The sequence below is a fragment of the Muntiacus reevesi genome, chromosome 5 (assembly GCF_963930625.1).
Source record: "Muntiacus reevesi chromosome 5, mMunRee1.1, whole genome shotgun sequence".
NCBI classification, from domain to species: domain Eukaryota; kingdom Metazoa; phylum Chordata; class Mammalia; order Artiodactyla; family Cervidae; genus Muntiacus; species Muntiacus reevesi.
This window is the reverse complement of record NC_089253.1, coordinates 19,723,117-19,737,356: the sequence shown is the minus strand read 5'-3', so window position 1 is coordinate 19,737,356 and position 14,240 is coordinate 19,723,117. Positions and strand designations below refer to the sequence as shown.

The following is a 14,240-nucleotide window of genomic DNA, read 5'->3' as shown; positions in this document are numbered from 1 at the left end:
CTAATAATGACCTCAATCATTTTAGGAAAGATTCTTCTTTTGTGAAGTTCACTCTACAACATGCCTATCAAAATGCTTAACTTACTGTATGAAAATTGTTCCTACCATTAGGATAAGAAATTGGTGAAGGAAGACATCATGCATTTGATGTTAAATAAATATTAAGTAAACAAAGTATTTGCCATTCTTGTTATTGTTAATGTTTTACTTGTCATAGCTGCTCTTCCTACAAACAATATTATTGTCTCTATTTCAACTTTCAATATCAAGAAGGATCTGTTACCATGTTAAATAGTTTATTGGATATAAATAAGAAGGTTCTTAGGGAAGGCTTAACAAGACAGCTTACCTAATGAGAAAAGCTCAGGGGAGTTGTCTGTTCTGATTCACAGTCTGTCAATGCTAAATTTGCCAGAGTAAATAAACACCAATGAGTGAGGTGGTATTTTTTCCTTAATACACTACCTATACAGTACCATTACAATTTGGACTGGTCCTAGTTTTATATATATATATTATATATATATATTCTAATGCATTACTTATAAATAATAGACACGCCCAAATAGGTACATACCAATTTACTGCTTTGATTTTGAACGTATTATTATTTAACCTATGTAGAGAGGTTTTTTATGTCTCCTTTTGTTTGTAGAAACTATGCCAAAATAAGCTTAACATGCCTACAGAGAGCATGGTAAAACTTCGAATGAAGAACAGATAATATATTTTATATTCCATTATGGAGCTGACTCAGATGGTAAAGAATCCACCTGCAATGCAGGAGACTGGGATTCAATCCCTGGGTCAGGAAGATCCCCTGCAGAAGGGAATGGCAACCCTATCCAGTGTTCTTGCCTAGAGAATCCCATGAACAAAGAGTCTGATGGGCTACAGTCCATGGTGTTGCAGAGTCGGACACAACTGAGTGACTAAGCAGAAATACAGACATATTCATTTTAAAAAACACCTAGATGTTTGGAGAGTACTTCTTCTTTCATTGAACCTCTAAAGACTGAACCTCAGTTCATTCCTTTTCATTCATTGTGTAGCATTTTCACTAGTTGGTGTCAAACTGTGCGTCCTGAGAGCCACGGGGACCATCACAGCCTCATTTGCGCATTCTTATTTCAGGGCACGCCTTGTGCCATAAACCTAACAGTAAAGTCCGCTTCAATCTATCACCTGAATAAGACTTCCTTTTCCCAATTTTCTTATCAGAATTTGAAAAACGATGAGATATCTGCTAAAACTGATGTTCAGAAGCTTCTGGAAATAGGTCAGAAACAAAGGTAAGGCTGTGTTCTCCTTTTATTCTCTCAGTTCATTTTTTCCGTTGCCAAAATTCATTCAGCAACTTTACATGAATAAGTTTATTTTAAATGCATTCATTTCTTTATAACTTATTTACACTTTAATATATGAGAATCCACACACACACACACCCTATATATAGGGTGGCACTTGAGATTCTGCATTTCTAGTGCATTCCCTGGTGATGAGTGATGCTGATAGTGACCATGCCTATCTGCAGTTCTCAATTCAGCTATTAAGGATCTGGAGTACGTTCCTCTATTATCTTAGAAGATGGAGCCATAAATCTGCCCATCAATATACAGATCCAACAGCTTTGACATAGTGGGCCATTTTTACTAGTATCACAACTTCATCCTGGTGATAATTGGGTTGGTAAGGAATGGGGTACTTTTATTAATAGCATAGTAGAATCTGAACATTTTTATTACCGTTTGTTTATTTTTGAAGGAAGTGAAGTATGAGCTAGATTTATACCTAGTATTTAAAAAAAAAAAAAACAACTGTATGACTTGAAACTGCTTGTCTAACAAATACACAAAAAAGCCAAGGTATTATAAGGTATAAAAGAGCTAGCCTTTGTAATTTGTTATGCATTTATTAGAGGCTCTGCTGGTTTTTTATATATATACATATGTTTTTTGTTTCAATACCACAATTATAGAGTAGTAATTATTGTCCCCAGTCAATAAATGGGAAATTGTTGCTCAAAATGCTTAAGCAAATTGCTGAGAGTTGCATTAAATTGGAATTTGCTCTGCTGTATCTTACCTATAGTCATACCCTTTCAAGTCAGTTTGCCTATCCAAAGCAGAAAACTGTTTGAGAAGTTGGCAGACACTACTGTGTACCCTCTTCTTTCCACCTGGTATCTTCTCCACTGCCTTTGCCTCGTGACCCAGAAACCTCATGTCACTGAGGCAATGACATGTTAAAAATATCAAATCGAGCATCTCATCTTGACTCTTTTCATTATTTAAATGAAATCTTCATTTCTTGAACATGAAATTCTCTCCAGAGTCCAACATTAAAAAGATCTCATGTAAAATATAGGTCTGAGCATATGTTCAAACATACATAATTTTAAACTATTTTACTGGTTTGAAATAATCCACCTTTTAAAACACATAAGCATTTGTGGTTCACTGAGTTGGTGGAGAATTATAAACCATATTTCCAATAGGAATAACTAATCAAAGCAGACCAAGTGTCATTGAAGGTTATTAGTTTTTGCAGACTCTCCCACGTTTGGAAAAGATAATAAACAAAAACATAAAAATAGAAATGACTTCTGCATAATCCATGGGCAACACCAGTGAGGGGATTGCATTGACCAAAGAGGACAGAGTGAGTTAGGAAAGATTAGAAAATGAGGCTGTCATGTGTAGATGGGGGCCATTCTTGAAGGTTGGCTGAAAGTGGACTTCAACAGAAGGCTCGTTTAGGTAGCTCTGAAAAAGGATGCTGTAATTTAAAACTTATTTTAGGGGAATTATTCTGACAACACCATTCAAGGCAGAAAGAAAGAGACACAGACCAGGTGGAGGAAAGGTGGCCTAGAGAAGAGGACCCAGAGATCTCATCTGTGAGCATCGGGGCCTGAAAGCAACAGCGTCAGGGTTTCCTATTGCACGAGAGACATAGATGAGGAGACAGGCTTCTGCATGATATGGAAAAGGAGAAGCCTATTCCTTTAGTTTGCTGCTATTTTCTTAAGTTATCGAAGGCTGTTTCTACATGACACTCCAAATATCCATGTAAACATGGAAAAATATGACTAGACTTGTTAAGAATTTCAGGTCATCATCTGTATTTTGGCATGGTATACGAATGGCAGATGATGGACCAAGTCTTTCAGTGAATGAATTTAATGGAGCAAATATTTGGAATTATGCTTTCAAAGTTTCATCCAAAATTATAAAATTTGTTTAAAATGCATAACTTATGCAATGCACAAAGTCAGAATGGAAAATTCAAATAAATCACCTACCAATAGGTGATTTCTCAAAAGTATAATGCATTTGATATGTGTTTTTTTCTGTTTAGAGATATATAAAAATTGTGATTATCTGAATGTGAAAGAAGCTATGTATCTCATTTCCAAAATAAGAGAGATTGAAAAATAGTAAAAGAGAAAAACCTTCTCAGACTATAAAAAGTATTAACTGATTGCAAATTTAGAAATATTATCAGAGCTGGGAAGATTATAATGTATTGCAGATGCCATCTAGGTATATACCTGGTTCCCAGTAATTCTTTGTCCTCTGGGATTACCACCTGGCCCTTCCCTAGAGAAGTGGTCTCTAGACTACCTTTTATCTGACTCTGATATCACTGGATACAGTTAATTAGCTCAAGGTGGCCACCAAAACAAAACTGAATCAATTAGAATTTCCCTCTTGGAATTGTGTGCCAAGAAGCAACTACTGAAATCTCTCTGTTTGGCTGTACTAGATTTTAAGTAAGTAAACTCAGAGGATATGAGGTGGCCATAAATAACCAGGTAGAGAGAGCAGCGTGTCTTTCCACCAAGAGGTACAGAAAAAGGAGTGTGTGTGGGTGTGCAAACATGCACACAGAATTTTACATGAGAGAGAGAAAGTTGCATTGACTCTTGATTTTTACACTTACAGAAATATTTAGACAGCCTAGGCAGTATTCATAAAAGAATCCTCAAGTTGATGGAGAGACTTTTAAGCCATACTATGTGAAGAACGAGAGTATGCAACCACAAAATAGACTCGGGGATAGAAGAGCACTCTGAAGTCTGGAGAAGGAAATGGCAACCCACTCCAGTATTCTTGCCTAGAGAATCCCTTGGACAGAGGAGCCTGGTGGGCTACAGTCCATAGGGTCGCACAGAGTCAGACACAACTGAAGCCACTTAGCATGCATGCATGTCTTGAAAATAAAAACAAATGATATATTTTATGCTCTACAATGGTTGCTGGATAGAGATTCTGAGAAAGCAGTTTTGGACTAAAGGATTTTACTATATTGAGTTCTCTGAAAAGGAAATGAATGCCTGGGATAGCAGCAAGATTTCTTTCTGTGATGTTACCGCAGTCCAGGCTGGTAACCATTCGAAAAAAATACCTTCCTGTAGGGTGAGGCATTTTTATGTTTATAATTGGAAATGGAAGATGTGTGAAAGAGCTGCCTTTTAAAATTCCTTGTAACCATGAAATTCTCTGCTAAATATACTCAGCATTGGAGAAGCCTGTCACAGTTCTTTAGAATTCAAGCTTCAGTTCAGTGCCAAATAGGAACCAAGAGGAGCTCTATTCTGTGCAAGTCACACTTGGTGGACTGGGATGGTCCTTGAGCAAGTCAGCAAGAATTTCTCATTGGAGTAAAATTCACCAAGTCTGTGGAGTTGGGGGCCACCTAAAGCATGAGAGCAGTGAGAATGTGCAGAAATAAGCTTGAAAAACCTAAGAGGAGATGGAGATATTCAAAAGTTTCAAAAGGACTGCCTTGCCATTCTGATGGATAGCTTTCCTTGCTGTGAAAATGTGCAGAATTTTGTTTCTCCAGTTTTTGTTAACAGCTTTTGCAGTTTACTTTTTTTTTCCTTACTCCCTATTGCCTATAGATGTCAGTATGTGGGTGTTTTTGAATATATATGTGCATATAGTGGATTTTATAAAATTTATATTTTATAATTTAAAACAGTATCACTTTAAAAATAAAAATGAGAATTTTAAAATCCAGAAGTAATGAATAATTATTATAAGACTTTAATATAAAAGCTTTTAGTTGGAAATATAGTAGTCCTAGGGCTTCCCTGATAACTCAGCTGGTAAAGAATATTCCTGCAGTGCAGGAGGTCATGATTTGATTTGGGTCAGGAAGATCCCCTGGAGAAGGGATAGGCTACCCACTCCAATATTCTCGGGCTTCCTTGGTGGCTCAGATGGTAAAGAATCCTCCTACAAAGGCAGAGACCTGGGTTTGATCCCTGGGTTTTGAAGATTCTCTGGATGGGGATATGACAACCCACTCCAGGATTCTTACCTGGAGAATCCTCATGGACAGAGGAGTCTGGCTGGTTACAGTCCATGGGGTCACAAAGCGTCAGACAGGACTGAGCGAGAAAGCACACAGCACTTAATAGTCCTGTTGTATTTTTATTCAGTACTTGTTGAATCTTTGAGTGTTAGGAATAGAACGTACATCCTTCCATCCTTCTTTTTCTCTCTGTCTCTCTCCTTCAATAGAGATATTATAATGACTCTCTAGAATTTGAGCACATATGGTCCAGAACACAGTTCCACTACCTCTTTATGCATCAGTTTTCCATTTGCAATAAGATACTACAATTTGATGTGAAGTTTATTGAGTGCCTGGTGTACTATAAGCCTACAATATCAGTAGGCATTCATATTATATTATGTCACAAGTGTTCATTGTGAAAAATGTCAGACGCAGTAATGGAAATCCATATTTTAAGTGTTCGTATGTGGCACTTTTGGGGTTTGCCAGGTTTCACCTAACGGTAAAGAACCCGCCTGCTCTTTTTCTGTTTTACATATAGGGTTATCGTTACCACAGGAGACACAGATGTACAGAACAGACTTTTGGACTCTGTGGGAGAAGGCAAGGGTGGGATGTTTTGAGAGAACAACATCGAAACATGTATATTATCTAGGGTGAAACAGATCACCAGCCCAGGTTGGATGCATGAGACTAGTGCTCAGGCCTGGTGCACTGGGAAGACCCAGAGGGATTGGGTGGAGAGGGAGGCGGGAGGGGGGATCGGGATGGGGAATACATGTAAATCCATGACTGATTCATGTCAATGTATGACAAAAACCACTACAATATTGTAAAGTAATTAGCCTCCAACTAATAAAAATAAATGGAAAAAAAATAAATAAATAAAGAACCCGCCTGCTAATGCAGGAAACTTAAGAGATGAGGGTTCAATTCTTGGGTCAGGAAGATCCCCTGGAGAAGAAAATGGCAATCCACTTCAGTATTCTTGCTTGGAGAATCCGATGGGCAGAGGAGCCTGGCGGGCTACAGTCCATAGGGTCGCAAAGAGTCGGACACAACTGAAGCGACTTAGCACAGTCAGCGCATGTGACACTTCATTCTAATAAACAGTTTTAGTAAATGAAACCTATTTCAGGCTGTAAGGGAAACTGAGATTTAAAATCCACTTTATTATTTTTTTTTTTTTAATTTTATTTTATTAGTTGGAGGCCAATTACTTCACAACATTTCAGTGGGTTTTGTCATACATTGACACGAATCAGCCATAGAGTTACACGTATTCCCCATCCCGATCCCCCCTCCCACCTCCCTCTCCACCCGACTCCTCTGGGTCCTCCCAGTGCACCAGGCCCGAGCACTCGTCTCATGCATCTCACCTGGGCTGGTGATCTGTTTCATCATAGATAATATACATGCTGTTCTTTTGAAACATCCCACCCTCACCTTCTATGCAAAACAGAAAAAGAAATACAGAAGTACAGAACAGACTTTTAAAATCCACTTTAAATGAAAGCATATTAAAGTTTTACCCGATCATGCATAAATCATCTAAGAACCAAAGTGACTGTAATTATTTTATAAGTTGTTCCTATTATGTTTTGCTTTGATAAACAACATCCAGATTGATTCCAACAATCGTATAGACTTCCATGGATAGTCCTAAACTGAGAGTGTGACCTAGGAGTTTCTAGATAAGAGAACTGGAGGCCTCATTAAGTTCTTCCGCGTGAAAGAGCAGCTTGCGGTTGCTCCGGATGTGCTAGTCAAAGAATGAACACAGGGACCTCTAGTGGTACCAGTGGTTATGACAGTGAGCTCATGCGTATTGATTATTTTCCAAGCATTTTGCCTGCCTTATTGTCTTCTAAACCTCACTACAAATCTATGAGGTAGTTCTGTCATTATGCCCATTTTATAGATGGATAAAAATGAGTCTCAGAGTATACCCTCCTATTCCATAGTCTCCGTATTGTGGTTACACACCAAGAAAATATTTTTGTTCCAGAAGTTGTCTTTTGGCACTAGACTGGGAATTTTAGATTTTATGCTACGTTTTCATCTGGTCGTTGCTGTTGCTTTGAAGGAGTTTAGTCCTCTAGCCATACTTAACACACTACAATACTTAACACGCATGCTTCACTCATATGCTGTTATCTGCTATCTGAAGTGATAGCTTAGATGCTACAATGAAGGCACAGAAAGATAATAAAGTCTGTCATCATTGAGAAAATCCTAAACCTTTGGAGGAAATGCATATTTATGAAAGAATTTAATTTTTAATGTGAGACAGGGTCCGTGTGTCCGAGTGAGCTTGAGACACAGTGTGTATATGTGTGCAGACATGTGTTTTTATTATCCCCAATAAATGAGCTTTCACATTAGAAATAAATCTTTTTTTTTTCTCTTTGTTTTTACAAAAAGTCTCAGACCTTACACAAGATGTCTAAAACATAATGCTTTAGAATTAGTCAATTGGGGCATCCAAGGAAATGATGATTTTATCCTATCAGCAAGTCTGTGATAACTTTTTTTTTTCCTGAACAGCATGTTCATACCCTAGCATGCTGTCACTAAAATTAGCTTTCCAACTTTTAATTATTTTATTGATATGATTTGACACATTATGCAGCTCTCACAGTGGGATTCTTATAAGACACAATAGCAAGGCAATTTCTCTTAAATACAGCTTGCTTTTAGAGCTTCCATGGGAGACAGTACTCTTTACCAGAATCCTGAGATGCGATCCTGTATATTTAACTTTGTCTCTATACATTCTAGTTATATTTCTGAAATGTATATGTGCAGTGAAATCTTATTTCATAGTGTACAGAGTTATATTATGTCTTTCTTTTCCTCTCTGTTTTCTCCTAAACAAGAGAACAAATGAAGGCTCTCCAGGAGGCCCTGGAAAATCAGCTTAAGGAGACAGCTGACAAAGCAGAAAAACAAGAGGCTACTGTAAGTGTTTCTTTTTTGTGTCCTTTACTTTGGGACTGGAGAATTGTTCATTAATTTTTTTCCCCCAAAATCACTATTGAACAAACACACCTGTAACAAATAAAAATGAAAATACAATAAATAAAACACCATCACCAAGATTATAAAACATACTTCATCAGCATTCATTGCAAAAATAATATGTATTTGCTTCTTAGGGGTCTGCTAATTCCCAACCCTTATTTATGAATGAGAAACTGAGGACAAGAGTGCTGGTGTCAGGCCCCATATCAGCAGCCCTTGAATTTTGGGATGTGACCTTGAGTTAAGTTAAGCTATCCAGAGCCCTAAGCCATACCCTACAACCACTGAATAGATGTCTCTCAAGGGTGGGATTACACCATCTGCCTATTTAATCATCTCCACAGGTGATCCTGATACACCCCAAGGTTTAAGAATCAATCTCCCCTCCAGATTTTCTCTCTCAAAATGATGTTCACTTGACCTTCATATTTCAATTTTTATGACTAATATTCCCCATAAGCAGGAGGGATAGTGGTCTGGATAGTAGTGCTGGAAACTAGATTTCTACCTGTTCCCCCTTTATGTTCAATTTATGGGGAGTGAAGTGTTTATTTTATTTGAGGACCTGAGTCTTTTTTAAAGTATAGTCTATTAATTAAAATTTTAAGGTATAGTAAGACCAACAGAAGGGCTTCCCTGGTGGCTAAGCGGTGAAGAATCCACCTATAGTAAGGAAACCATAGGAGTCAGTTTCGATCCCTGGGTCAAGAAGATCCCCTGGAAGAGGGCATGGTGAGTCCACTCCAGTATTCTTGCCTGGAGAATCCCATGGACAGAGGAGCCTGGTGGGCTATAGTCCATGGGGTTGTGAAGAGTTGGACGTGACTAAGGCAACTAAGCATGCGCGCACAAGAGCAACAGATCAGGAAATGACTACATCTGGAAAGATAGTTATTTCCCACAGTTGCCAAGAAGGGTGACATGCCACATGACCAGGGACCATGCAGGGAAGCCCCAGGTCAGTCCCGGGGCAAATGAAGGTGGGGGAACTGTGGACAAGAGCCTCTGTTGTGGTTTCCGTGGGAAGGAAAGGGTTAAGCGAGGTAAGCTGGTCTACGATTGGCCAGTTTGAATGATTTCAGCAGGCTCTGGGACACAGGGGCTGTTTGTCTGGTACCTGGTTCAAAGGACGATTAAGGCATCCTTTATGATTAAGGCACTTATGTAGTGTCCTGGAGTGTGAGAACCCAATACAAGGTGTGGCTGGGGCTACAGGCTCTGTATTGGTTAGTTTGCATTTGAAAAGCATGCCCCCAGAAAGTGTATTATTTTTAGGGGGTGTGGAAGGAGCAATGGTGAGGAAGGCAGGAGGTGAAGATAGGCTGACTCAAGCATATTATTGGGCTGTCCTTAATAAGGCTTGTCTGCATATGTGTGCAAGATAGAAGTTAAAGCTTCAAGTTTACAGAGGCTAGAAACAGTGCTAATACAGTATCTCTATCCAGGTTGATTACCTGGCACCCCAGCCCCTTTGAGAATTAGCAGAAACGCCTGCCTTTCTTTGGCAATGCTTCCTTGAATAATCTGAATAATCTAAGTATAGAATTTTGCCTCTGAAACTTAGCCCTGTCTGTCATCTGGAGTAACTGCTTCCTGGAGACAGTCTTTGTAATAATGACTTGATTTTCCTAGGCACATTTATTTCCTTTTAATAAATTCATTGTTATCTGTCCAGCCCACCAGTAAAGATGAGCACCTTCATTCTTCTCTGTTATGCCACGGCAGCACTCACTGCTAACCTAAACCTACAGTGCACACTAGTGTCTATTTCTTTGGACATATGTGTGTGCTAAGTCACTTCAGTCATGTCTGACTCTGTGCTACTCTATGGACTGACTGTAGCCCGCCAGGCTCCTCTGTCCGTGGGATTCTCCAGGCAAGAATACTGGAGTAGGTTGCCTTGCCCTCCTCCAGGGGATCTGCCCAACCCAGGGACTGAACTTGTGTCTCCTGCATTGCAGGCAATTTCTTTACCCACTGAGCTACCTGGGAAGCTCAGTGGTCCATCTATTGTCTATAAAATTAAGTTATTTAACCTGCAAGTTTCCTTATTTGAAGAATTCGGGGAATAATTCAAATTAAAATAACATGCATGATTACCCTAAATTTATTTTTTACCCTAAATTTTTATCTGGCATATAGTAGATAATAGAAACTAAATTTAATCTACTCAATAGAAAGAAAACAATTGTAATAAATAAATTTTCCAATTGAAAGAATAATGTAGGCAAAAAATTACTGATGGCAAAAGTTTCAATGTATTTTAATAAATGTTTAAATAAATGGTTAAACAATTCCTTGTGTTTGGAAAATATATAAAACATTTTCTAATAACTCTTTAGTTACTAAGAAATAATAAAATATATAAAGAAATAATAATAATGAAGACACCATATGCCAGTGTAATAGTTGAGATAGATGCAGAGTTTTACATGCATTTTTTCCAGAAAGAATACTAGCAACAAAAATTCAAGAAGTTATTGATAAAGCAAAACATCAGTGTAAGAAAGAGAGTGTTATAAAAGTTGAAGACAATAAAATAGAAAAAAAATGACTAAGTTATTTGAAAGGACTGATAAATAGACTTTGAGAAAGATTAAGAATAAAAATACTCCAATTTTAAAATGTTTAATTAAAAGAGAGCTAATAGTCATAATAGGAATTTAACAAAATAAGTTATTATAAAAAAAAGTTATTATGAGCAGCAGGACACTGGTACATTTAAAATGTACATGTAAATTCCTAGATGAATACATATAAAATGCTAACATTTTTGCAAGAAGAAATGTAATACTTGATTAACTGAATACATTCAAAATTTTATTATGCTGGAAGACCTCCTTTCCCATATATTCCAGGGCCGGAAGGTGACTTCTACCAATTTTTAAAGATCAGCTAATTTCAAATATTGACTAACTTGCTTCAGTTGTGTCCAATTCTTTGTGACCCCATGGACTGTAGCCCATGAGGCTTCTCTGTTCATGTGATTCTCCAGGCAAGAATACTGGAGTGGCTTGCCATTTCCTACTGCAGGGGGTCTTCTCGACCCAGGGATTGAAGTCAAGTCTCTTATGTCTCCTGCATTGGCAGGCAGGTTATTTACCACTAGCGCCACCTGAGACCCAATTTCAAATATAGGCAAATACTTTCTCAAAAATAGAAAAAGTTTGAAAACTTTCATCTAATTTTATGAACATCATCACTTATGATTCCAAAATCAATTAATAGCTATATATGTAAATTAATAGCTATTTTTCCAATAATGAATGTACATGTAAAATTTCTATAAGAGCAAATTCAAGATTATATTAACAATATATATCATCAAGATCAAGAATGCAAACACCTGAGGAAATAAATAATGCTTGTCTTTTGGAGGGAATATGTTTGTGCTTTGAGTTGAATGACTAATAAGTCCTAAGTCAAAGTACAAAAATAGATGACAGAAAGCTTAACAAATATGGGAATAAAATATATTTATTTAGTAGCAGTAGTTTTTTTTAATGTACATCTGGTAGAATCTGGAAAAAGATAGATTTCATACTATTGGGACTCCTCACTTCCAAACTTTAGTAAAGACTCAAAATGTTTGTGCCTTTTCTCCTTATTGAAGATTAAATATGTATATATGTTTAATTGTTGCAAATAATTCAGTGAATATTCTTTCTGCTAGAAAGACTCTACTTGATGTAGTTTAATGTTGGATAAGAAGGGGACAGTGAGGAATTTAAACTGTTCATTTCCAACTAGAGGGAAAACATCTGAATTTGATTCTGTAAATATTGTCATGCTATTTTAGACTTAGGAGCAAATACTCTTATGTGTCGCCCTTGATTTCATATCTAATTACTCTGCCTTTTTCCATAAAAGGAGATTGCATATTTTATGCAAAAGATGTTGCAAATACCTATATTAGTAAGTTCGACTCTGTGCAACCCTATGCACTACAGCCTGCCAGGCTCCTCTGTCCATGGGATTCATCAGGCAAGAATACTGGAGTGGGTTGCCATGGCCTCCTCCAGGGGATTTTCCTGACCCCGAGATCAGAACCCTAGGGATAAAACTCCCATCTTTTGTGTCTCCTGCATTGGCAGGCGGGTTCTTTACCACTAGCACCACCTGAAAATCCCCAGTAAGTCCATAATAAAATGTTATAAAACTTGAAGGTGATAGTACTTTTAAATCACAAAAATATAAAAGAAGACAAAATTTTGAAAATTCAAATGAAAAAGCATTTTAATGAAAATTAAAAATAAAGCTATCTTGATCTAATTCCACTTGCAAATACTTTTTATGAACATGTGAGCATCTGTTTTTATCTCTAAGCAGATAAGGGAGTAGCAAATCTTACAAACTTGTGTCCTGTATGAAAAAGCTAACAAACAGCAAGAAAGAATGATCTATCAGGTGTAGCCAGAGTAATTAAATCCATTAACGCTCTCTGGATGCATTTCACCACTCTTGTTAATTTTTATGGCTTAACTTGCCCTAAGTGAGACATAATTAGTCCAAAGGCAAGAATTAGCTTCAAGCTCTGACTCTCATTAAGAATAAGGAATTATGGCCATCTGTTCTTTACTCAATGTAAATAAGTGTTATTTTCTGTCTCTCAGAACTATTTCACTTCTGATTTTCCAGGAATCTTAAAACCTGCTGGGATTCTAGACCAGTGGTTTCAAAATGCTATGACTTTTGAATATTCTGAATGTATTGTAGGTCCTGAATAACTGAACATTGCATTTCCAAGTCCCTATCCTTTTTTGAGTCTTGACATTGCAGTATATCTTCATTACACTGTTAATTAAAGTTAAGACTTAATTATGGAGAACATATAATAAATAGTATCAAAATGTGAGGATTTGGGGAAAATTGTGGCATCACTGATAAGATAATATGGGGTCACTGTCCTCATGGTCCCTGATGGCTCAGACGGTAAAGGATCTGCCTGCAATGTGGGAGACCTGGGTTTGATCCATGGGTTGGAAAGATCCCCTGGAGAAGGAAATAGTAATCCACTCAAGTATTCTTGCCTGGAGAATTCCATGGACAGAGGAGCCTGGAGGGCTACAGTACATGAGGTTGCAGACAGTTGGACATGGCTAAGCAACTAACAATTTCACTTTGATGACATCACTGAAACACCAGGTTATTCAGACAACTAAGATGGCTTTAAATAGTTCATAACCAAAACTAAAGACAAATCTGTACATATCAAAATTTTCTGGTGCCCATTAAGTAATGAGGTAGAGTATTATAAGTCCTGATGGTTTGTATTTCTTTTTGTAGTTTAAGTGTCTGACTCATACTGCAATAAATTTTTTTTTGTTTTGTTTTGTTTTTTTGTTTTATTTTTTTAATAAATTTTTTTAATTAAAAAAATTTGATTGTAGTGGTGGCCACTTCAAAGAGGCAACCACTTCAAAAAGGCCTTTCTCCAATAAACACTTAGCCAACCACTGACTTGAAGAATCAGCTGTACCTCCCACCTCTGCTCCCCAGTGAGCCTTTCCCACCCCGCCCCCAGAGGTTTTGGTTAATTTAAGTTTGTTAACTGACCTTTGGGGCTTCTTGACTTTTGTTTAGTGATTTTCTGTTCTGCACTTTAAATTGCCACTCATATTTTTTTTTTAATTTTTTAAAATTTTTTTCGTGTATTTTTATTAGTTGGAGGCTAATTACTTTACAGTATTGTAGTGGTTTTTGCCATACATTGACATGAATCAGCCATGGATTTACAAGTGTCCCCCATCCCGATCCTTGCTCCCACCTCCCATCCCATGCTATCCCTCTGGGTCATCCCAGTGCACCAGCCCTGAGCACTTGTCTCATGCATCCAACCTGGGCTGGCGATCTGTTTCACACTTGATAATATACATGTTTCAGTGCTATTCTCTCAGATCATCCCA

At 37.5% G+C, this 14,240-nt stretch overlaps 1 protein-coding gene across 1 annotated transcript in view; it reads left to right on the top strand.

The window, feature by feature from the left end:
• Positions 1-14,240, top strand: part of LUZP2 (leucine zipper protein 2) — a 483,423-nt gene that overhangs the window by 225,618 nt on the left and 243,565 nt on the right. The window contains exons 3-4 of the mRNA XM_065936761.1: positions 1,222-1,292; positions 8,190-8,271. Of these exons, the coding sequence (XP_065792833.1) occupies positions 1,222-1,292; positions 8,190-8,271 (153 nt within the window). The remainder of the gene's footprint in view (positions 1-1,221; positions 1,293-8,189; positions 8,272-14,240) is intronic.